The sequence below is a fragment of the Melospiza melodia genome, chromosome 1 (assembly GCF_035770615.1).
Source record: "Melospiza melodia melodia isolate bMelMel2 chromosome 1, bMelMel2.pri, whole genome shotgun sequence".
In the NCBI taxonomy this organism is placed as follows: Eukaryota; Metazoa; Chordata; class Aves; order Passeriformes; family Passerellidae; genus Melospiza; species Melospiza melodia.
In genome coordinates, this window is record NC_086194.1 from 19434284 (window position 1) to 19460384 (window position 26101).

Genomic DNA, 26101 nt, shown 5'->3' on the forward strand with positions numbered 1-26101 from the left:
CTCATGTCCATGTCCCTCTCCCTCCCTCTCGCAGGGGCCGGCCCCGCCCCGGCGAGTCCCCGGCAGGTGCGCCCAGAGGCGCAGCGGGTCCCCCCCCATTACAGCCATCTCTCCCCGCTCGGGGCGGCTGCGGCGCGGGGCTCGCCCTCCCGTTCTGCCCTCCCCTCGCTGCGGGCCGCGCCGGTGGGCTTGGCTTGGCTTGCGGCTGCAGCGCGGGGCTCGGCGTGAGTCACGGAGCCCGCGGCGCGGCGAGCCGAGCGCGCAGGCACACGGGGGAGGCGGCGGGGGCGGGCGGCGAGCGGCGGGGGCGGCAGCAGCGCCGGCTCCCCGCCCGCCCACTCGCACATGCTGCCGAGCCGCAGTCAGCTGGAGCGCCGCTTCCTCCACAGCCGCCGCCGATGACCTCCTCGCCCGCCCGCAGCCGCTGAGGACCCCCGGCGTCCCCGCCAGGGCAGGGGATGGTAGATCGGCCTCCAGCAGCCCCGTCCAGCGCAGCCCGCCGCACCGCAGCCTCGGCCGCCGCCGCCCGCCGGAGCCGCCGCCCCAGAGGAGCCGCAAAATGAACCCCCAGTGCGCCCGCTGTGGCAAAGTGGTCTATCCCACCGAGAAAGTCAACTGCCTGGACAAGGTGCTGGGGCGCGGGGGAGGGCGGGGACGGCGCCTCCCGGGCGTGCCCGTCCCGCTCCCCGCGGCTCCGGCGGGGCGGGCAGGGCAGGGCAGGGCCGGCGGGGCACCGGGGCGAGCCGGCAGGTGGCAAATGCAGCGTTTCCAGGGCCGCCGCTGCGCCGGCCCCCGCGCTGTCACCGCCGGTGTGGGCAGCCGCCGTGTCACCGCCGCCGTGTCACCGCCGCCGCGGGGCCAGCGGGGCCCGCAGCGCCCTGCGGTGCCCGCCCGGCAGTGACGGTGCCCGGCTCCCCGAGGGGTGAAGTTGTAGGCGGCTCTTTCCCGGCTGTAGTTGCCGGTGCCTCCCCGAGCCGGGGCGGTTTCGGGTGCCCCCGGCGCCATGGCCGGCTCGGTGCGGGCAGCGACAGCCCCGTCCCGCGGGGGCGGCCCCGGTGGCACCGGCTCCAGCCCAGCGCGGCCGGTCCGTGAATAACAACAGTGGGGCTGTGAGGGATGCGCCAAATTACCGTCCCCGGAAAGGCACGGCGAGGCAGTGGAAGGCACAGGAGGAAAATGCCGTATTATGTGCTAAATTTAGTGTCTGTGCGGCGTACCTAAAAGCCAGCCGTCACATTCGTTAATGATTGCATTCGCGTAGTATTGCATTCTTAGCAAGCGGCGTAGGTTTTTGTGTTTGTTTGTTTGTTTTTAAACAGGGAAAACGCCAAAGTCCTGCTTCAGTTATCTTAAAAATTATCCTGGGAAGGTCAGCATGCGGGGGTCTTGGCATTCACCTTAGTAGAGAATTTACATTTCTGAGAGTGTTTCAGAAGTACCTTTGGTTTCATGTGAAAGTAATTATTTTGATTTAGTTAAGAGACCTATAATGCATGGCCAAAATATTTACAAGTAATTGTGTTTATATATTTACAATACCCTACCACTGCTTTCAAAATATCAGTACCATAAGTAATTCTACTTTACATTTATTTACAGTACTGGCATAAAGGATGTTTCCACTGTGAAGTTTGCAAAATGGCTCTGAACATGAATAACTACAAAGGATATGAAAAGAAACCTTATTGCAATGCGTAAGTATTGTAAATGTCAAGTCTTGCAGAAATGCACATGAAAAGAAAACCTGGCTGTGGATATTGTCAAATAGGTATTGTCGTGCTGTAAAAACTTAATCTAGAGAGAGCAGTGCAGTTTAGAGCAGTTCAGTATCTTTTCAGATGGGGTATTCTACTTGCATTGGTGTGATAGAAGATGAAACTATTTGATTATGATGTGTTTAGGCAGTGTTTTCATATCAGATCTGAGGATACAGGGTTTTTTTCTCCCAGAAAGTGTTGGATCTAGTACTGACTCCTGCTACATTCATTATTGGCAGTGCTGGATTACAGTTGTCCATTATGCAGCTCTCTATTCAGGGTTATGGACCTGATCAGCATTTTGTAATAAGAAAACAAAGTGCTTCTCGGTTGTGTAGTTCACCAGAGACAATACCCTGTTAGGAATCATGACAGCCTGTTTTTAAAAGTGTTAGTTTTTCTACATATCTAATATTTCTAAGCCAGGAATTTACAAAATTCTTGCTTCTGCTGCTTCATGCTATTTTGCTATTCTCTTAGATTTTGATTAAGAACATGGATTAATTTTGGTTTGATTATACTCTAGTATACTCATGTTGCATTAAACTTTTAGGTTTTGTTGTTGTGTGGATTTTGAAGTGTGCTTTGATATTTGGCTTGCAAATACCTTAGAAGAGCATTTGATACACCGAGGAAAAAAGTTGCTTATTGTTATTTGTACCATGCTTCTAAAATTTGCTAACTGCATTTCAGTGTGTTTTAATCTTTAGAAACCATTATAATATGCTGTTTTAGAAGGATAGCTCTTAAGATTGTGGACTCAAATGTGATCTTATATATAATTTGTATGTTGTTTTTATTTTCACCTTTATGTACTTAAAACATGTTTTAAGAGACAGAGTTTTGAAGCTACGGACATGTTTTATTTTTCTTCAGAAATATCCTCCTATACTTAAAATATTTGCTTGATGTTGAAGTAGACCGTCTATGGCTGGCCATAACAGGAAATTTTAACAGCATACAGCCATTTCTTTCAGGCTAAAATTGAATCCAGTCAGTGTCTAAAATACAAATTATGCTATAAATCTGCTGTGCTGCCAAAACTTGAAACACCTGTTTCAGTGTGCACAGTTGTACTTGGATTGCTTTGGGAGCATATGGAGTTACGTATGTAACTTCCTAGCTTTCCTCCAGCGCTGCACACAGTGTAGAGGGTGGCATTAGACCTCTGCTAACAGAGTGGGAGTGGGGTGTGCTGCCAGTGCCACGGGCTGGGAGAGCGTGAGGAAGGGAGTGCTGCTCCAGAGGTGGGATGGATGCTGCAAGCTGGGACTAACCCCTGGAAGGGACCCTGCATGTGGTACTGTCTGAGCTCAAGTACAGGCTTACAACCTTTACAGTAATTATAACTCTGATAGGTGCCTTTTACCTACATTTTGGTGGTTGAATTTCAGTGATGATGCTTTGGTTGCTGGATCTTTCTCATCTAATCTGATACTTACTTGTACTTGATAAGACTGTTTGTTTATAAAATCTCCTTCATGCTGATACATGGGGGTTTCCAAGCTGTGCACATTTAACTTCTGTTGCAGGAGAGTTTTTCATATATGCAGTTATGGCTTGTGTGTGTCCCTCTGTTGATGGATGAGGGGGAGTAAGGATGACGGATGGATCTGTTATGTACCATTCAGGTGCTATTCTTCCTGGCAGTTGCTTTAATGAGCTTTGTGAGAGTGAGCCTTGAAAAAATAATCTCTACTTTTGAAATGTCTCTCAAACCTGATGTATGAAATAGCAAGCAGCAATGTAAAACTATTTAAAGAATGGGGGATTTTTTTTCCATTAAAAGAGAGAAAATATAATGTGTAATGTCAACAATGTGCATTTTGGTCTTAACTTTTAGTAAACTAATGTTTGGTGGGGTTTTATGCCCCCCCCCCCCCCCCCCATTTTTTAATGACAAACTTTAATCATATAATGTAAATAATTTCAAGTGTTCTGTGGAACCATGAAGGGAAGACTAAGGTCTGCTTTGTGGTTTCAACAAACTTTAATATTCTTCAGAGGACAGCTAGGATGTTTTTGCAAAACTGTGTTTTGAAAATACAGTTGGTTTAAATTTTGAGAGAATCTTTGCATCTCAAGGTAACTAATTTACAAGGCAGACACCATTACAGTATTACAAATTATGATGTGTCTTATTCTGTTTTTATTAGTAAGAAGCAAATCCATTTTTATGTTAAATGCTGCTTGATCATAAAATCTGCAAAGAAAAGAATGTAAATTTACTCATACAAACACCTACTAACATTTGACAAACAGTAATTACTACTGAACTGTTTATTGAGGCCATCCATTGATAAGAGTGCTATTTGTAGATAAAAGTGAATAAGTATGCACTAATCTGAATGGGAGAGGAATGCCATGAAGTTGTTCAACAGGTTTGGAAACCATAGTTAGTTTTTCATAAGGACAAGTTGGAAAACATGTATCTTTAATAATATCTGTATGTGCTTTGATAATTCACAGGTCAGATAAGTTTATTTAATATGTTTTGACCTTCAGTCTTAAAATTGTCCATTCTTTTCTGTATTCAGTAGCTGAAATGAATGAATTTTGTTACTTTACTGGCAAAGATCAGAAGATATTTAATTGTAAAACATAATTGGTTTTGTGTTAATATAACAGAATGCTCATCTGTGGTTGTTCAAACTATATTTTTGGTGTAGAGAGTCAGGTCAGACATAATAACAGGAGCTAGCAAACCAGGAAGGAATATATTGCAAAGTACTTTAATTTGGTGACCATTAGAAAAGGGCAGAAAATTTATAAATACAGGATTCTGCTTTTTTTAAAGGCAAGTTTTTTGTTGGACATTTTGCCACATTTCCATCTAAATGATTGTATACCTTCCTTGTGATAAAGAGATACCAAAAGTAATGACTGGGCTACTGACATAGCTTCTGTAAGCTGTAGATCTATGTAAGATTTTACAGCAAGGTTAAAGGGAAAACTTTGTGTGTATGTGTACTGTATGGCTTTGAAGAGAGTCACCTTTGGATCATGGAATTTTCACTATCTGTGTCCTTTAAACCTTTCAGTTCTCTTACTTGTAGAGAAAAGCTTGAACAACTTTGTTCACTTTTCCTTCTCTATGGATTTGTGAGCTGTTTGAGTCAAGATAGTTACTTCTGCTTGTTTATGTAGTGCTTATGGTATGGTGCTTTTATCTCAGCTGGGACCTCTGAGTGGTACAGTGCTGTATAACAACTGACAGTATTGTGTTTCTCACTTCACTTGCATTAACATTTCATCTGAAAGGCCTCATGTACAACATCTTGAGGCGCACATGGACACTGTGGGGTTTGCCTTAATGACTTTACTCTTGCCTTTTATTTGCAGTCTGATTTAGATATGCCATAATTGTGGATTGCTGCCTGATTTGTGAAATAATGTTGATGAAACAAAGGGCTCAGACAATTTTCTAGTTCAGCCAGGTGCTATGCATTGACTGAAGCAGGTGAATGAGCCATTCTTTGATGCAGATCTAAATCCCTATTCCACCTTAATATCTGCAGATAGATGTTATTAAATACTTGTTTAATATACATGGAAATGTCAAGAAGAAAAGTTGATATTTCTGTCTTTTGCAAACTCAGAGCTGACCCTTCCCAGCTGCAGATAACCAAGATGATGCAAGGAAAGGAATGGCATTTTGGCAACTTACCATTTGTGTTCTCAAGCTTGTTAAATGATCGAATCATGTAGGATGATTTTATGGTAACTTATTCTTACGGATGTTCATATAAATTCTCTTTTGACAGATTCACTAGACCAAAACACAAGACTACTTTTTATGCAAAATGTAGAAGCTAAAATGCATATTTTTGGAATATTCTCTCTGCATTAACTTTACCTGCTGATGCAGACAGACTTTCCTGTGTGTGTGAACACATCCAACAGAGATGTAATTTTTAATTTCTGCAAGCATAGTAGCTTCAAGTTCCATAAATCTGATATACCCTCTTGCCAAAACAACCTCACTATTGCAATAAATTCTTCTGAAATACTTAGTATCTAAAATTTTGCTAATTGCCTACACATAAGATAGTTTCATTCAAGTTTTTGTATATGACAGCCACCATATGGAATGGTTACATAACTTAAAATTTAAATCAACTGTCATCAGTCTTAGTGTGGATTGTTGACATGAAGAAAAACTCATAATCACTTTTATTTTTTCCTCCTAGATTTAATTTCTTTGTCACTGGTGCCAGTCGGAAATAGTCAAATACATTTGAAATATTGTGATGTTGTTAGAAGTATTACAGCTTCAATGTGCAAGTGCAGTCAAACCCTACATTTTAGGATACTTTTGGGGAGGGGTAAAAAAAAATGTAAAAGTGATTTTATATCCGCTTGGAAATGGTAAGAACATGGTACAATTTTCTGGAGAGTCACATAGTCTGGAAAATAGAGGCAGTTGCTTTTACTCAGTGGATGAATGTGGTCATTAAGTGGAATCCATTGTCTTGAAAGGCAAACTTATGTATAGAACTTTGATTTTAGCTGTGAAACATGAATGTTTTTTATTTCTTTTTTCTCTACCAGTGAGAAAATTTCAAGATGATGACCAGGAGTGTGATGATATTATTCTTACTAAAAATAGTTAGCATTATCTTAGTTTTCAGTATTGATTTCAGCAGGTGGTTATTTCTCAATTTAAATATGTCAGGAAGAAAGAAATTTATGTAAGAAGCAGAGAGAATAAGCCTGAAATCTGATGGGGCAAATTCTAAGAATTGCAATAAAGAGAATGCACAGAATAAACAGGCTTTTCAAATTCTTCATCTTATCTGGAAAAGGAACAACCCATAAACTCTCTTGCAAACCTTCCTAGAAAGCAAAGATTGCACTTTATCACTTTATTAGCTTTGTGTATTGAAGACTTTCCCGTTAAAATGAATTATTAAACGGGTAATGGAAAAACAGAATTGCTAGAAAGACAGCTGGTAAGGGTCTCAGCTCACAGCCAATTGCACTTATATTTTTAAAGTCCATTACTTCTTGTTCAGCATTGTATGAATATGATCCAGTATTCAAAAACATTTGTCCCTCCTCAGCAATCTTTTCTTTAAACAAAACAGCTCTAACTTTATCCTCATCCTGATGGACTGTATTTTATATTAATTCTTATTTCTTTACCTTCAATTATTTCCAAAGCATATATATTTCATTTCAGTGCCCAATGGGACATTACCAGAGCTGGTACAACAATAAGGGTACTTGTACATAATTTTTCTCCTAAATCCCAGTACAGTCTTAGCCTTTTAATTATTTCTGTTGTGAAACCTGAACTATTGTTAAATTATATTTGGATTCTTGTGGGCTATGTTTTTATGCAGAATTGCAACCTCAGCAGTGGTTATTATCCATTATCTGAGCAGCTAATTGTTCTTGGCTAAACACAGAATCTTCCACTTGGTTCTCATTGAGCTAAATCTCCTTTTCTTCCCTAGGCTGCTTCTCCAATTTGTCAAGTTCATTTTATATTCTAATTTTGTTCTCTAATGTGCTTACAGCCCCCTCCTATCAACCTGTCAACCCTCCCACCAGAAAGCCTGGAAGCAGATCGCAAATTTAATAAGTATAATCTTTATTTCATCACCCAGATTGCTACCTGAAGGCCTGCAAGGGTACTGGGAGCAGTGTGTACCACTGTGGTCTGATGCAGCCTTCCCTTCTGTAGAGAGCAGTGATCAATAAGAGAATTACTTTATCTTCTCTACCTATTCATGGGGTGCTAGATCAAGCATTGAGTTCTGTGTGAGAAAAAGTAAAATTGTGAAATAACATAATCATGGATATTTATGTAGATTCTGCTTAAATATACGGGACAACTATAGTTAAAAGAAACATACATTCCTGCTGCTCAGTTCTGTGTAATTCAGCATTCAGTCCAAATTACTATTGGTGGTATCCAATAATGTAAAGTAAAGCTGAGTCTATTTGCTAGAGCAGTTGAAGGAGCTTCTTAGGCAAAATATATTTAAGTCTCTTAAAGGTGTTTGATGCATATATTTAAACTGTTCCAAGAAGGCACATAAGAACACTTTGTCAGAGATGCCGAATAATGTGCATAAGGCAGATGGTGGTTAGTTGCAAAATAATTACTAAAGAATAATCATCACTGACACTCACATCTTGGGAAGGGTTGGGCTGTTTTTATTGCTATGACTGCATCTGATTAGTGGGATACAAACCCATTTCTTGGGTTCTGTTTCAACATGTTTAATTGGCCATGTCCTGATGTCACGTTTGGTCAAGATCTGCATCTATTAATTGCATGGTGGGCGTGCAGGGAGAGGACTCCAGCTCCAACAGGTCCCTTGGGTTTCATCGTGGCAAGCTGTGGAGAGCACCATGGTGACCTAGAGCTTAGTGCAGCCAAGCCTGCTTCCCTGCTGGTCCTAGTGGAGTAGAAAAACAGCCCCAAGGGAGATGAATTGTTACCTTTTCTCTCAGAGCAGGTGAATTCTCAGATTTCATTGAGCCGGTTCTGTCATGTCTAGTTCCTGATGTGAGTATAGGGTCTGTGGAATTCATGTTTTAATATTTTACCTGTAGGTAAAATAATGTTGTTGCCCCTGTGGTTGCTTCAAAGCACAGTCACAATTTAGTATTACTTACAGTATTGATGGGACAAGTAAATAGAAAATACGCAGATGAATATAATACATTTAATTTTATTTAATTTTATTTTACTGAAGACTGCACTAAGCATAGAGAACTTTGCTGTGTGGAATCCTGACCTGTTGCCTTTGATGTCTTGACTCAAGTACATGTGCGTTTTTAATATCTATAATTATTGGTTATTGTAGATAGCAGATAATTTCTCCAAGGAAGAACATATGCATATCCTCAGAACTTTTAGTCATAAAATATACTAAATTTATTCTCAGGGGATTGTGATTATTGAGACAGTTTCGGTAAGAGGGTTTTTCTTTGCTTGCTAGTCTTTTAGCAACTGTTGATGCTTAAGATAATCTTCAGTTTTCTTGCTGTTGCTTTCTGTACTCAGTCTTAAAGGTTGATGAAGTTAATTTCATTATATTTATTAAAATACTAAGGCAACAGAACAAGAACCATAGGTTAAATTTTGTGATTCTACATAATTTGCTTCTTTTCATTGCATGGCTTGAGTTTTGGAACCAGTTGTAACAAGCCTGTGAAGTCTTGATGGTGTGGTTTGATAACAACTTTGTGGTTTAACTGTTTGGAGTTTTCAGTGTTCTAAACCATAGAAATTCCCATCATATTTGCCAAAGAACTTAAGTGTTTTCACTTGGCTTAATTTGAAGTTCTGTGCCGCTCTGCTAATGTTGCTGTTGGTAGCAAATAAACCTGCTGTCCTGAAATGCTCTCTCTATTTTATAAAGCTTGAAGAAAAATAAGTATGTTGCAATCTTTCATACAATTTTGATTTTTTTAGAGCTGGTGATTGCCAATTGAGAAAGACAGCATCATGTCAGTCAGCTCAGTGTCAAGCAGCATGTGTTGCTGTTTACATACAATGTCAGTGAAAGCTTACTGTAATTATCCAGACAATAAACTATCTTGGCTGAGTAGTCAAGTACTTTTATTTTAAAAATTTCGAATATTGTGGTGTGCTTATAGAAACTTGCTAAATTTAGGGATTTTAGAAGTTACACTGAGGGCAGTGTCTGGCTGTGTGATGTTGAAGTCCCTTGAAAAGGAGATAGTAGGCAGGACTCACAAAGGAAAAGTTTGCCCTAAAAGGAGGTGGGTGAAGTATTTGTTGAATAACTGGTCTCTCGTTATAAATGACACTAGTCAGTTCATGCTGCCTTCAGTTATGCCATCTCATATTGCAGCTTTTTCGAGAACAAAAACCCTGCAATTAATTCTGCTTAAGCTGCAGATCAATCAATTTCTTTTTTCTCTGCCTCCCTCTGTCTTCTGATGTTGGAGTAGATGTTACATCAGAGTTGGCCAAGCTGTTTTCCCTTGCTTTCTCTTCATGTTGCCTCTCTAATTTTCATTTGTATTAGGGGCAAAAGGCTGGCTGATAAGTAGTGCAGAATTTTTAGTCTCTTGTATTTCCTCCTCCCCATGTGTCCTGTTTTCCTTCTCCAAAACTTCTGTTCTTGGCTGTGCAGCAATTGTGTGATGGCAACTGATCCCATCACATCTTAGTACGAGGAGGGTACAAAAGTATGTTCTCAGTGTCACACTTGAGAGGAGACCTACAGCAGTTTAAAAATTAAGAACTAATTGAAATTTGACCAGTTGTCATTTAAGCATATATTGCAAAGGCTTTTCTGGGAAGTGCATAGTGACTCTTTAAAGAGGATTTCTAAAAATGTAGAACTATATGGATATTGGACAAATTTCCTTTCATGCTTCACAGTTTCAAAAATTCGCACTATGTTTTTTTCCCTCTTAGGAGAGAAAATGTGTGGAGGTAGTCCATCATGTTCTTCCTCTCTAAATAGTAGGTTTTTTCATGCAGGTGTGTTGGTGTAATGCCAATTTCACAGATTTAAAAACAAAGTTGTGCTGCATTTTAATTTAGTTATACCTCAGGTATTTTTTTTAAACCTGGCAAACTAAGTGATCATAGCTGTTTTTTTTTGTTCTGTTCCAGTTTTATATGAGAAAACTGTATATAGAAATACTTCAGAAAAAATTTAAAGCAAAAAAAAGATGCTGGTTTCAGACTTAATTAAAATGCAAGTGGCTAAGCCTGTAGAAGGGAAAAGTGGCAAGAGGAAATAAATTGAATAAAAAAGCATGGACTATTTCTGCTGAACTGTGTAGAGTGGCACACATTCAACACAGCAGGGTGTTATGTTGCATAGTATTGGTTGTGTGTATCTGCAGATGCAGAAGGGAAGAGACATTTCTGACTGGATTTGCTCAGTCATGCAAGAAGAAAAAGGATCAGTGTGAGGATTTCTAGCAGCAGAAATGCTCAATAAGTGTTTGATCAGGAGATGATTAGCACTGTTAGAACTGGCAGCATGCTTGGTGTGTTGCTGCTCTAAGGGAGGTGCCAATACATGTTTTAAAGAACCTGCCTGGAAATACATGTGTTGAAAAGCAAAGCTTCTTAGAGGGCTTGGAGTTACAATTATGCTGTAACATACAAAGGCCTGAAGTAGTGGTATATTTTGAAGTAGTCGGTAGGAACTTGTCAGGTGATTAATAAAGAGATGAAGCTTGTTAGAACAGTTATTAGCATATTGTTCAAACACTGTCTCATTAGCATGAAAGCGTTAGGAGAAATGGAGAAAGTCTGGAAATAACAATGTATCAAAATATATATTTAGAAGAATAATATTGTCTGAAATGTGACACCTCTAGTAATTTCCCCAGAACTTAGCTCATTTAATGGTGATGTCTGCTTGTACTAGGGGAAAAGAAGAGGTTGCATCCAGAGGAAACAAGGATAGATGGGAAAGAGAAATAATTTATAAAAATGTTGGCTGAACTTTTAAGTTTAGCGGTAGCAAACTTTCGGAGATATTTTCACTTTTGAGTGTTTGATTAGGAATGGGCTGCTATCATCATGAATCCTGTCATGAGCTTTTGGATTATTTTGATCTGAAGATAAAAACAGAGATAAAACAGACATTTCCAGATACCTCACTATTTATACTGCTTTGTTGCTCCTGTTGTAGTTGTGTCAGAAATGCTGGAAATCCATATTAACAAGAATGGAAGAAGCTGGAAGGATAAATAGGAAGACCAAATAGAGGAGCTTGGATTGAGTTAATGGTCAGTCTACTCCATGCCATGCTTCATCACACAGTCAGGTCTCAGTTCTTGCAGAATATTTGATCAGTCTGGGTTCCTTTAATTCTACCATTATTTTAATAATAAATTGATATTCAGATGAGGAGATACTATTATATGAAATGTGATTAGGTTTATTGCCACTGCAGGCACTGATGACTTCATCCAGCTTTGAGGAACATGCAGTGAAGTGATTGTTATGAAGTTAGAAATTAATGAGAAATATAATGACAATTGGGAAAAAATATGGTTTCTCAGTTTTATACCCTCTGAAAACTATTTCTGTACACTGAGCTAGGCTACCAAATAGTGCTCCTAGAAAGATGAAAAAAAAGAGGGAAAAAAAAAGAGGGGAAACTATGAAGTACAGTGATAGTCATGTGAAAATGAAAACAGTATGTGCTTAGTTTTTTTGGTAGTCTAATTCAGCAAGGGTAGATTGTAAATACTCTTCTTTTTTCCATTGAGATGAGGATGGATATTCTGAGCAGTGATAATTTAGATTGGTTCTGTTGATATTTTGCATTTATTAATGATGAGCAATTTAACATTAACAAAGATTTATTTTTGGAATCTGTCTTGAAATGTAAGAGATCTACAAAGATATTTGATTCTATAGGCTACCAAGCTACTTCAGTACCTATGGATATTTTTGTAAAACTTGAAAAATGTTGTAGCCCTATTTATAAACAATTATTTTCTCCTCTATTTGTTTCAGGAAGTTTGGATAGACATTCTAAAGTTTGAATACCATCTAGTCAAGCTGTGTACTTACTCTTGTGTTAAAGAGCTTTCAGGATGACTCCTGTCTTTGTGGAGCTGTGACTTGAAAGAGCAGCATTCAATTTTTTATACTGATTAAATGCTTAACTTTCATGACCATACTACTGCTGCTGTTTAAAGCCTCATTTGGGTCAGCAGCAGTCTCTTATTGCCCAAAAGGCAATGACATATTATGTCTCTTCTGCAGAATAATATTGCATATACAATATATTAAAAGGAAAATTTAAGCTTGTTAGGCTGGTTGTGGATGAGAAGGAGATTGTAATGGGCTTTTAGAAGTTGAAGGAAACAGAGTAAAAATGATTACTTTTCTCTAATTACTTATTTCACCCTGAGGAAAATGACAGCTCCCCATTTTTCGTAGCCTCCATCCTGTCACTTTTGTTCTGAGGGGACATAGGCTCTGTCAGAATTAGTTTGGTGAGCAAAAGCAGGCCACTTTTGTTTTCTTCTGCCATTTTTCTTTGTGCATTGGCAAAGCCACCTGGCTGATTTGTGTCAGATCTCTCCAGCAGGTTTCTCACCTTCACTGCCAGCCTCAGGTGTGTCAGTAATTCAGCATCTGATGTGCTGTGAGCACTCCCCTGGTGTGGGACAGGTGTGCCTCCCTTGTTGCACTGCTTGCACACAATTTGTGTGTGCTGTGTAAATGTTAAGGGTCTCTTTGATGTGTGTCCTCAGAGAGACTGCTGCCAAGGCAGTAGGGATGACAGATAACTAGCACAACTGGGATAACAGATAACTAGCACATACAGTTAATAGTAACTATAACAGCTTATACCAAAGAAATTGGAACTGGATATTCAGGAACAGATCTTTAAAGCTGACAGTCTAGTAGATAATTGTTTCAGAGTAATAATTATTTCTAAACATTACTAAGCATATTAATTTTATGCCTGTTAAATTTATTTCCAATGGAACAATTTCTTACTAGGAGATGTTTTGCATGAATTTGCCAGTTTGGACAACTTTTTTCTTCCTGTAAGAATCTATATGTTATCTTTGTTGGTTTTGTAGTAGTAGAATGCTTTCAGGGACAAAGTATTTAGTTTTGTCAGTTAAGCTTATTTTGCTTATGTGTATTTTGCCAAAACAAGTACTATGTAATTAATACAGACAATATTTCAATATTTTCATATATTAATTTTATTATAGTTGTATTTCACATTTAGTGTTATGAAGACAACTTACAAATAAGAACCTATGAATGTGGAAGCAGATAAAATACATTGTTTTCAAGAGCATGGAGTTGTAATATAGTTGAGATTCTTCCCTATAGCTTGTGAAGAATAGTCATTTTTAGAGAAAATGTTCCTTTTGGGGAAAAGTTTGATTCCAATTCTTCTTAAAAAAAAAAGTAGTTTCTCAGTGAGACCTGATATTAAGAATGGTGTGTGTATTCATGCAACTGGATGTGAGAAACTGCTGCTTCCTGAGGTGAGGGAGAAAGTTAAAAAGAAGTTTATAGTAGTGATGGCCTTGTGGAACCTTGTAAGACACAGACTTTATTGCTGTTGTAGTCTCCATTTTTAATCTTCTTCTTCTTAGGCATGTGTTTTTAAAATTTTATCTGGGCTTTATTAATAAATGTGTTGTTTCTTTTTTATATAGACTTGAATTATTATTTTGGGTTCTGCCCCCGTTACTTTAGCATATCAAGCAGTGTGTTAGAAAGGCTGTCCACAACAAGTATGTTGAATATTACCCTGGAAAGTAGTAACGAGTCATCCAAACAATCCCAAGATGCTTACAAAGTCTTTCAATGTAGATCTGACTTACTTTGACTTCAGTTCCTTACCTTCTGTGGTTTGTATTCCCCGTAAGATTGTTCTAGAAGATTTTGTCTCAAGCTGTAAAACTGACGATTTATCTGCCAAAGTTTTTAGACTTGCTCTGAAGGCGCAAAATCAAACTTAGTCTTATAAACTAAGTGACATTTGGAACACAATGTCTTTTGTAGTCACATGTACGATGAATATATTGCCAGAATGGAGACTTTAAACAAGGTAATATAAAATCCAAGGAAAACATTCTTTTGTTCTGTGAATTACACTTATTTTGCTATGTGCTTTTGAGATAAACCTTTAAGAAAAGTGGAACTCTTTTATTTACACAATTATTTTTATTACCCAAGATAGAGATTAATTAAAAATTTTATTATGTTACCAGAAACGTCTATATTCCTTATATACAACAAGAACAACAACAAAGGATACTGCTTTGTCTAGTTTATTAGTAGTTTTAGTGTAGACTGTTACAGTTGTGGTTGTTTTACATTTATGTCCTTGGTGCTTTGTTGTTATCACAGTAACATGACCAGTAATGTCTTTACCGGTTTTACATATTCCTATGCAACATAATTGCATAGGAACTGTGAAAGTCAAGGTTAAAATGATTCTTTTACTTTTCCTCCCTGCCTTCACATGAACCAACTAAAAAAAAATCTGGATTTGAAAAGGTACAAAGGGCAAAGCAAAAATCAATAAATTGTGTTGTTCCCCTATCTTTATTGCCTATTAGTTGAAATGTGTTTATTCTGGAAAGAACTACATTGGTCATTTCAGTGTATATATTGCTTGCAATTTTTATTTTGGGCAGTTTAGGTCAATAAGACAACTTAACAGTAACAGATTTTTTTCTGTCCCAATGTAACTTGGGAGAATGGTTATTTGTAGTTGTCCTCAGAAAGTCACACCTTAAAAATAGGAATGCACTGAACACTTGAAAGGAAAAAATCCTGCAGAATCAGAATGTAATTTCTGCTGTCATTTTAAAAGTGAAATACTTGAAGAGTACTCTCATCCATTATATAGTTTGTTTGTGGAGTGCCTGTTATTGTTGTAGTTGAATACTTTTTTACCCAGGGGATGTCAGTTGTGTAAAGCTGATGGGCCAGTGTGTTGTGAAACAATACATGTCTCTGAGGGGGGGCTGGAATTCTTCATGTCCTGGAACATTGTTTTGAGGACTGACTAGTAAAAGTGAAGACAAGTAACTGAAACAGCCTTGCCATAAGTGTAAACTATTGAAGGAAGTTAGCAAGAATTAAATATTCAAAAATACCATGTGAATGGTAGTTTTTACAGTATGGTGGTAGTTTTTTTCAGATACTGTATTGAAGGGGACTTTTTAAATGTTAAAGGTGATTTTTGGATGTGGGTGCAACTAGTCATCTTAGAACTGTTGCTTGTATCTCCTAAACATTGTAGCTCTTAAATATTAATGGAAAACAGAAGTGTAGACAAAGTCTGAAAAGTAATTGAAAAAATTAGTTGAAGCAGGCCACTAACTACTCTACATTCTCTTTCCTCAATGGGAGGAATTAAGAAATACAGCCTTTTCTACATTTTTGAATGTTCAATTTGTCACTCTTTTCCCAGCAGGAGAGATGTGCTCAATGGAGTATCTTGTGGTTTGATTTCAATTGTGTTGTAAGCAGAGCAGCTTTTGTTGACTTTACAAGAAGATGCACACATTAGTATAGTGGATGATGTCGATAATTTATATTTCGACTGACATAAAATATTAAGACTCATAGCCATTTCTCTAGGACAAGAAATGTGTAGAGCAGTGGGGAGAGAAGTACTTACTGTGTGGTGCCACTGGCACAGAGCAGTGGTAAATTAAAGTGCCCTTTTGGTGAAAGATGAATGGGGAAGTAGAGAAATGTGCCATTCCAGCAAGGCTGGGGTATGGACAAAGATGTCATTGCAGGAGAATTTACAAGAGAAAGGGCTCTACACATATTATATGTTCTTAAAATGTTTAAAGATGCAGAAGAACTTAAAAGCCACGAGTGAATAAAACAGGCAAGTTTTCCTTTCTGCTCCATCCACACAGTTTGTTAAATGATTCTCCTTGCTCTGGTAGCAGAGAGCCTGCCAGGAGTGCATTAAGCATCGTGATTAATATCTGTCACATGTTTGTTCTCTCATCTTCTCCCCAGCAGGTGGTGTGTATATGCAGTGCACGTTTTTTTTAGGTTTAAAGAAAAAACTCTTTGCGAAGATGCATCTATGTGTAAAATGAGGCAATGTTAATTAAGTGGAACATATGTTTGGAACCAAAAGGGCTTGTGGTATTCCTGAGGTCCTGAAAACAGGGCTGAACAAGGAACAAAGTATCTGCAGGAAGATTGTGTCTCCATTGCAGCTGATTTCTGCTCTTGTTCTAGGGATGGCTTGTGAGGCAGTACTAAAATAACAGTGTTTGTCTCTTAAAATTGAGCTAACACAGCCTGGACTGTAGCGACCATACTCTGATGAGTCTGGGATCTCAAGGAGCAAAGTCATGATCCTGAATTTTGGAAGAGTGAACTTCCAGTTGTTGAAGGAGTTGGTGAATAAGATCCCCTGGGCAGTTGTCCTTAAGGACAAAGGAACTGACCAGAGCTGGCAACTCTTTAAGGCCGCTTTCCTTAGAGCACAAAGCTCTGCATCTCACTGTAGGAAATCAGGCAAAACAGGCTGCAAACTGGCACGGCTGAGCAAGGATCTGCTCCTCTCACTGAGGAGTTAGAAGGGAATGCAAAGCTCATGAAAGAAGGTCAGGTGGAGAGTATAGAGGCATAGTCTGACTGTGTGGAGATGGGGTCTGGAAAGCCAAGGCACAGAAGGAACAGGGCTTAGCAAGGGATGTGAAGAATAGCAAGAGGGGATTCTGTAAGACAGAAAAGAAAGGGCAAGGACAGTATAACCCTCCTGAAAAATGAGAAGGGAAAACTGAAAATGGATATGGAGAAGGCTGAGGTAGTCAATGACTTTGCCTCAGTGTTTGCTGGCAGCCAGACCTCCCATATCACTCAAGTCTCTGAGCCTCCAGTCCAACTGCATCCTGGGCTGCATCAGAACTGGAGTGACCAGCAGGTCAAGAGAGTTGATTGTCCCTCTCTCCACCCCACCTGGAGTGCTGCATCCAGCTCTGGGGTCCCCAGCACAAGAAGGATGTGGATCTGTTGGAACTAGTCCAGAGCAGAGCATAAAGATGATCAGAGGGGTGGAGCACTTCTCCTCTGATGTCAGGCTGAGACTTGGGGTCATTCAGCCAGGAGAATAGAAGGGTGACCTCACTGGGGCTGTCCAGTACTTCAAGGGGATTAACAAATAAAAGTGAAAATTACTTTTAAATGGATACATGGAGATAGAACAAGGGAGTGATTTAAAAGGAGATATTTATATCAGGTGTTGGGATGAGATTCTTTATTTATGGTGGTGAGGCACTGGACCAAGTTGTCCAGAGAAGATGTGGATTGCCCCTCCTTAGAAGTGTTCAAGTCCAGGCTGGATGGGCCCACTGGGTCAGCAGCCTCATCTGGTGGGTGGCCTTCCTGTCTGTGGTGGATGAGGGTTGAAACTAGATGATCTTTAAGGTTCCTTCCAACCCAAAACATTCTGTGATTCTGTGTTTAAGCTTTAGTTGTGTTTTAAAACATTTAGCCACATTTGTTATGAGGTCACGTAACTTGAACTTTGAAACTGTATGGGAAGGCAGGACTGACAGTGGCAGGAAAATTTTACATGCTTACGACAATCTCTTTTGCTTAGAGAGTATTCTGGTCCACTCTGTTGGAATTGGAGTTTCCTCATGTTCCTTGATAAGCCCATAGAATGTCTTAGTGCTGGAGTGATGGAGATATGCCTGCCAAGTGTGGCCAGTTATTAGAAAGGTGCTTATACTTCTGTATTTCTGACTGGAAAAAAGTACTTTTTTCCATATTGGAAGTGCAGCAAAAAAAATTAATCATTGTATTACAGTATTCTTCTTTCATACTGTGTATGTGAGTATCATACCTTCTCTTAAAAGTTGTAGTAATGACTATTAATAGATTATTTAAAGTAGTGTATTTTTGTATAGTTTGGATACTGTTAAATGGCAGAATGAATTGCATATGAGGAATAATGAAATTATTTTGAAAAAAAATTTTGTTTTTTTGTCTGAAAAATACACCATGATTGTTAGATCTTTGCAGGGTTCATTGTATGGTAGAAATGCGTACAACTGATATAAAATAGATATACATTTTCTGAATCTAAACTGTTTGAGCAAACATAAAACTAAGCAGTCATTCTTCCTTTAATATGAATACATTCTACTCTCTTTGGCTGGGCAATGTGAGGTTGTATTTGGGTACTGTTACCTTGGAATTTTAATCTTATTTACTCAAGGTCTTGGTTACAGTTGCTTAGTAACATGCTGTGGAAAATGGATTTGTTGATTTGTGATATCTACAATATCCTTATAATTAAAGATGTTGAAAGGAAAGCAAGTGCACAATATGGGTGTGTATTCCAGCTGTGTGTACGTTTCTAATAGCTCCTGTTTTCACTGTGCATCTTACAATAGGTGTCTTTATAGGGCCTGGTGTTTTATGTAACTCACCTCACTCACACCTTTGTGCCAGGTTTTGTGGTAGCTTTGCATAATGCTGTTTTACAGCATTTTTAGGTGAATCTGAAATCCTGAGATTTAGCAGATAACTCCACTGGTCTGCAGTTCCACCATGGCAGATATTTTGTCACACTTGCATTGATACCAGGAATAAATCAATAACTCTGTGTGTGTGTGAGAGAGGCTCATGTGCATGGTGTTACACTCACATTCCTGGGAGAGAGAAGTGTGTTGGAGATTAAGCACCATGAGACTTGTAAAACATCTTTCTTGACAGCTGAAGGAAGTATCTAGGGAAGTGTTGGCTGTTGAGTGTTGCATGTCTTCAAGTACTTAAAATTACTGTATTTTAAGGTTTCCTGAAATGTTTAAGGTCTCTTGTTTCTTTGCAAACAGGGCTCAAGATTTCTGTTTACTTCCTCTGCAATATATTACAGAAGAATTTAGAGATTGAGAGGTTTCTAATACTAGCTAATTGTTTAAAATGCCTGTGAAAGCAAAAATTAAACAAGGACCTCTGGGACAGATGGAGTGTTATTAAAATCCTAGAGCCTACTTTAATCACAGACCCAACCCCATGAAAAAATGCAAATTAATTTAAAGAATTTATATATAAACCAAACTGAAAGTCTTGTATGATGAGACCTGAATTTAGTCTCTTGTGCTTTAGAATATAAAACTCAAAAAGTATTTAAAAAACTGTGAGGCCAGATAACAGGAGGTTTTGTGTAGGGAAAAACATATTGGTGTTATATAATGAAATAATAATAGTTTTGCCTTTCTGCCTACTGCATTTGCGTGTTTCCTTGTGAAATGAAGTTATTCAGGTTCTTGTGAGGCTGAGAAAATTCACAAAGGCAAAATAGGTATAATTTCTTCAGGTTTCTTCTCTATGTAATGCAGGAATGCAGAGATAATTATTATTATTTTGAAAGTGCCATTCACAGGCCTCAGCTCAGTTAAATGTTTCACTTCCTGCTTTCAAATGCTTGCAACCTTTTATGGTTGTTTTGCTATTATCCTATCCCTTGACTGGAAAACTGTGGGTGGCATTCATCTTGCCTACCTTTGACATATCCCACACCGATGTACGTAAGCCAAAATCATTGTAATAGTCCTGTTTTTGTAGTTGGTGGAGAAATAAATGCTTTAAGATTTCAGTTCATCTGACTCATTTTATGATAGATGAAACAGACTTTATTCATCATTAATTAGGTTAACTTAATCTGCATGAGTTGGCTCAGATACAGAGGCTTATCGCTCATGAAGTGAATTTTCTGTGAGAGAACCAGTTCACAATGGCTGTCCCTGGACAGCTGTCAGAACCAAGTATCTTAATTTTCTGGGGCTCATACCAACTCAGGTTTCCAGTCCTTTGGTGTTTCATAGGATTTGAGCAAGTTTGCATGAGAGGAAAGATTTCAGTTGTTCCATTCCATTTTTAAGCCTATTTTTGAGCTCTGCCTGTCACCTCAGTGCACACTGCATCTCTGCACCATTGCCTTCACATTCTTGTGTTATTTGAACCTGCACCGTAAATGTAAAACCAAAAAAAAGCCAACTACAAAAAGATCCAGCATTTTGTATCTCAAAATACTTATCTCATGATTTTAGAAAGAAAATACTAATTGTTCTGTTTTTGGTGATGGTTTTCTGCATCTCCAGGTTGCACTTGAAGAATGTGTTCACAGATGGTCCTCATAATTCAATAAAGACAAGGACAGACAGGAGAAGGTCCAAAAGTGGGCCACAAAGTTGATCAAAGGGCAGCAGAAGCTCCCTTTGAGGACGGATTGAGGGCATTAGGTATTTTCTTCCTGGAGAAGAGAAGACTCATTGAGGGCCTCACTGCAGTGTTCAGTACTCACAGGGCAGCTACAAGGAGGCAGGAGGCTCTCTCTTTGCAAAGAACCACATGAAGGTACAGGTTGCATTGGGAGAACGTTTATCCTGACACAAGGAAGAATTATTACAGTAAGAACATCCTCTTCAGGCATGCAGCAGAGTCTTCATCACTGGAAGTTTTCAAAATGCAGTTGGACAGGAGGCTGGGTAATCTCACCTGGGGTGGTTTGTCCCATGTTAGGCTGATCTGGATGGTCTTTTGAGGTCCCTTCCAACCTGGGCTGGTCAGGGATTTATGAAACTTACGTCAATATTGTCTTGGTCTAATAACCAAGGACAGCTGTGAATTCCTCAGGCATGGTTATGAGGAAAAATAGGTGAATTCAAGCAATTTATTTTGTATTGATGAATTTGTGGAGATTTGATTTGTTATAAGCAGTCTTAAAACTGACAGTGCAGTCAACTTATCAACTTATTCAACTCATATTTATGAATTTTGAGCTACATGTTAGACTGACATTTAAAAAAAATATGTCATATAGCCTGAGGAAAAAAGGTTTCACAGACAATTAAAAATATTGCAAAATGTCTGAATTTAGTCATATGCCTTTTTAAATCTTAATGAGAAATATAGAGTAACTCAGCATTAAGAATCTCTGCTATTTAGAAAATATATTTCTAAATGCATTTCTTAAAAAAAGTTAGATGGAATTGGATTGGTCTCTGAGACTACATGCAGAGGAGAGTGAGGTAAAAGCTACATCCAGAAGTACATGATGACACTGTATGGTAGGCTGTCCAGTGAGCAGTGACCTTTTCTTCCATGACATTGGATCTCAGTCACTTGGGGCACCCCTGCAGCCAGACAGCAAAGAAGAGCCATACTCTTCTATTTAGGATGTGATGGAGTGCTGGTTTATTTTTCCTTTTCTCACCGAGTTTATTTTTCTCCTTTCAGAGTGATTTGATTAATTGGTATTCAGTGTTTGGAAACCCTTTCTATAGTCTTTCATTAAACAAAAAAATTAATTTCCTCAGTCCAAGTCAGCAATTTATCTCTTCTCTCCAGGCTCTCTATTTGTTTTATAGTCTCCTGTGTGCTTTGTCGGTCTTTTATTAAAAAGGAAAACATATAAATTCTTGGACAGGAGATCTATGTTAGGAATTCTAACCTATGTGTATATGTTAGAATTACTCTATACCTAGTAATTCTTAAATGTATAGAATATTGATCTGTCCTTTTTCACATATACAAATACTATGAATTCTATTAAATAATTAATTCTATAAAAATCTATCTTTTTCTGTTAGCTTCTAAGCTCAAGGAAAAATTTTGCTGCTGTTGGTGATCATTCTGTAGGCAATGCAAGCAGTACTTTCAGAATGCTCTGCTGGTGAGTGATGAGCCTTTTTGATTTAGCAGGCTCTTGGAGGGGGTGTTTGGCATGAGGGCGCTCGTTGGTCAGGCTGCAGCACCAGCCAGTTCTGCTGCCCGCCCCTCTCATAGCACAAAGCCGTGCCCTGGCAGGGGCTCAACCTGCTGTAGGTGGAAAAGGGACCATGTTGTGACACTCTGCCTGTACAAGGACCAGAATTCTCCTTTTTCTCCAAGTGAATTTTTGCCCACCACATGCTGCCTTTCTGGCCATGTAATCACTCGTTGGTAATGAAGTTTCCACCAAGCGAGTGCCCACCTTGATCACTCTTTCTCAAGTGTTTACTTCCCAGTTGTGTTGAAACGTGGAGTCTGCTTTCTGCTGTTGCTTTTAGGTGTTTGCCTGGGCCTGCTGGATGATGTGCACTTAGAACGTTTGAAAAGCGAGATTCAAAGAGCTGTTATCCTTATGATATTTTTTTCCCTGTTTGATTAACAAAATTGAAAAATGAATATTTTGAGGTAGGAAAAAACCTTTACTAATATTTTAGAAATGCAGGTCCTTCTGCATTACCTTTAGATTTCCTTCTACACCAGTACAACTTGTCTTTGATCTGAATAAATTATTTTTACTAAGAAAGAAACACTATCACAGTTCTGTTTGGTTTGGTGGTTGATGTTATGGGTTTATTACTAACTAATAACATAGAACTGTATTTCACAGAGAAAAAGAAGTCCACAGCGGGGCCCATAGATGGCTGTTGTCTGACTATTTTTGTTGTCAACCAAAGTTTGATTAACAACTCACCAAACTGTTGATTAACAAACTTCTGAAAAAACCTTGAGGCTGGTGAGCACAGTAATCTATAATCTGTCACAGTGAGAGAACCCACAGAAATGTTTTCTTTGAAAGAAGATAAAATTCCTTATTTTAAAAGATTGTTCTTTAAGCATTTCATACTTAAACTGTTACATAGTCATATATTTTAATTAATGGGAAAATATTCCATTTGATTTATTGTTTCTTGTTCTTTTTGAGGGATTCTTTCCCTTCTAATTTAGTTGTGGAGTGAAATTTTGCATAAGATAGACATTTAATATTAAATTTCTGGCCTAGTTATTAATGTACCCATAATCTCATAAATATTATTCTGACATTATCTGTGAAGTGAAAAGGAAGTTGTGAATATGCTTCCTGTTCTGTCTTTATAATATGTTATGTAAGATATGTACTTCAGACTATACATAAATTAGCATTTTCTTTTGTCATAGAACATTTCCAGTGTAATGAAAAATTAGAATTTGTGGACATTTGTTAGTTTACTTTGAATATTGATTAGATTTTTGGTGGAAATATATCAGCTCCATATTAATATTCTTTGTAAATACATGGAAAAATAGTGAATCTGGTTAGATAGTGCATGTCATATTGGTAGGACTAGCATTTAGTGTTAATTTTCATTTTTTTCAGTTACTATAGTAATGTATAAAGCTAGAAGAAAGTGCCTCCCTAACCCCAGGTTTCTTTGTTGTTGATAAAATCCTAACTGTTTAAAAGTATGAGGTGCCCTTCATGTTTGGGTGTTCCCTTAGGTAATGATGAGAGAGAGCAAGCCCCATACCTGTGGTGTGGAGTCCTTTCCTAATGCACTGCTGGAGAGACTCCAAATGGTAGTGGGGGGAAAGCCCAGGCTGTTAGAGCTGGAAAGTTATGGGTGAGCTGGGTAAGGGAAATTCTGTGCAAATGGAACTGACTGCTTTTGCAAGCATCTTCATGTTATTTCTTACGAGCGAAAAGACACCAAAGACTTGTCCTTGCTTCAGCTGGCTTATAGGAGTAGGCTGGGTAGGACACCAATAATTTCAGTAATTGGCACACAGGGAAGTGGTGCACCTAGCAAAGTTCCTGGGGCTATTTCAGCTCTCTGGCACGAGTGACCAGGTGTGTACCCAATGCAGGTCTGGGCTAAGAAGCTGAACTAGGCGCACACCAGTAAAGAAATAAGGTAATAATACCTAGTGGTAGAGAAATGTCATTTTTTCTACCCTAAGTGGAAATTAATATTAATGAAGGCACTAGTAAAAAGTAAATGATAAATCAATGTAATTATTCTCATAGTTCTGTGTGTCTTTATAAAAAGAAATAGCTAATGCACGCATTTGTCTTAGTGTAGTGCATGGAAGAGCTAAAGACTGGAAACCAACTTTGCATCATTTTAGCCTATCTTGCACTGCAGTAGGACTGTGTTTACCTAAATTATGCTGACTATATGTTTTTCTAATCCGTTCCTAAAATTTAGTTTTCTTAGAGTCCCTGCTGCATTATGTCCTTATAATTCTTATTTTTTCTGAAATTCATCTTATTTTCTGTAGCTTTATCTTGAATATTTTTCTTCTTTCCTAGTGGGTGTTAAGAGCAATTGCTAGCTCTGCTTTTTTGTAATGTTTTATATAGATTCTAATGCTATTCCCATAACTCACGTCAGACTTTGTTTTCAAACCGAAAAACCCCTAAATTCCTCTAGTCCTTTTTACCACTTTAAGAAACTCTTACAATTTCTGCTGCTCTCCACAGATTCTTCCTGGTTTGTCCTTTTTTCATAGTGACATTTACATTTTAACAACAGGATTATATATTACACTGATGACGTGCATTTAGCCTGTCTTCTCTCATCAGTTCCAGAGATTCTCTTCCCAACTGTTGTATAGACTAAAATGAGCTAATGGAAAAATTAATACTGAAAACTTCTGGGAAGGGATCTAAAAGGAGGAATACATGTCAGGTGGCTCAAAGAGACATCTCCAAAGAACAAGTTGTTTACTGTCTGTAGGGAGCTGATTATGTGAATGCTTCTGTCATATTAATTTGATTTCGTAGTGCAGCTGATGCCACAAGTTGGAATCCTCTCTAGGGGGTGGTGCCAGTAGGACAGCAGGCTGTGGTCATGGTAGAGTCAGAGTGCATTAAGAAGAGCCATAGCTGCCCAAGGTGGTGGCCCTGTCCAGCTAGAGAATTTCTGGGATCTGAGGAGACCTAATTTCTGTGCAGGTCTTCTTGGTTCTGCTGGATCACAGAACAATTTATTTCTTTGCACCTGAGTACTCTTCTGTTCTGTTAAATGAGGAGACTGATTTGCTATGTTCATGAGAAGCTCTAGATAAGAACTAATTTGTGTTCTATTTGTTTTTACAAACATGTTTTGAAATTATATGGTAGGATACTATTCCATATAAAAAAAATAAAGGGTTTAATCTTGAATGTGTACAGGTTTATTTCAAGGTACTGTGAAATATTGCTTCACTTATTAGGCACCTGTATTTTCTGTTTAAAATGTACATTCATTGAAGAATTACTGGAACATTGTGAGGGCAGCTTTATTGCACAGTTGCATGATTTGTAAAAGATGCAGTGAAAGCACCTGAAATTAAAGGATGTATTTGGCCCTGTATCACCTTCCTGTTTAGTATTGAAAAAGGTTAAATCCCTCCAGACATCTCCCCAAATTCCCTGAGAGAAACAGCCTAAAAAGCTGGCAGGATTAAATGTTTCAGCAGCCTTCTGATGAGAATTACAATTCATTTCATATACTGAGTAATTAGGGATCAGACTGTCTGTATAAGATGAAATGTCAAGATACTTTTAGCAGAGCTCCTGTTTCTGAGGAAGAGAACTCTGCCTGTATTCCTGGATATCCACATTCAGCAAAGTATGCATGAAAAATTGGGAAATGAAGTGAGAAAATATTTTTTAATTCTTTCAGCTTTCATGACGGCAAATATAACAGCCCTTATAATACCTTCAGTGTTCTTTTCCACCTCTTCCAGTCTTGTAACTTGCCCAGCATGTCTCTGTTTTGTGACAAGGAGCATAGGTTGATCAGCAAAGTGTACAAGAGTATTTTGATGTCATTCAAGCAACTTCTGGATTTACTTTGTAGATCAGTTTACATGCATGTACGAGTATTAAGTATTAATGTGATAACATATAATACCAGTGTATTACACATATTTTTGTCTTTACTCTGTTTAGCCAAATAGACAGGACAAATGTATGCATACTCTCTCATGCCCTTCCTTATGTGTTAGATAGATCAATCCTATAACTTGCTGATAATGATGCAAAAGTCAAGAAAAGATTATTCATTGTCAACAAGACTTCCCTTAGCAAATCTTCACTAAATCAAATAAATTCCTG

At 38.6% G+C, this 26101-nt stretch overlaps 1 protein-coding gene across 2 annotated transcripts in view; it reads left to right on the plus strand.

Moving 5' to 3' along the window:
- The first annotated feature begins 490 nt into the window (after positions 1–490).
- The window catches only part of NEBL (nebulette), a 246967-nt gene continuing 221356 nt past the window's right edge, over positions 491–26101 (plus strand). Inside the window, exons 1-2 of one of the 2 annotated variants that reach the window (XM_063150199.1) lie at positions 491–628; positions 1600–1694. In XM_063150199.1, coding sequence (XP_063006269.1) covers positions 560–628; positions 1600–1694 — 164 coding nt within the window. In that variant the 5' untranslated portion in view covers positions 491–559. The remainder of the gene's footprint in view (positions 629–1599; positions 1695–26101) is intronic. The other variant, XM_063150191.1, reaches the window with a different exon arrangement.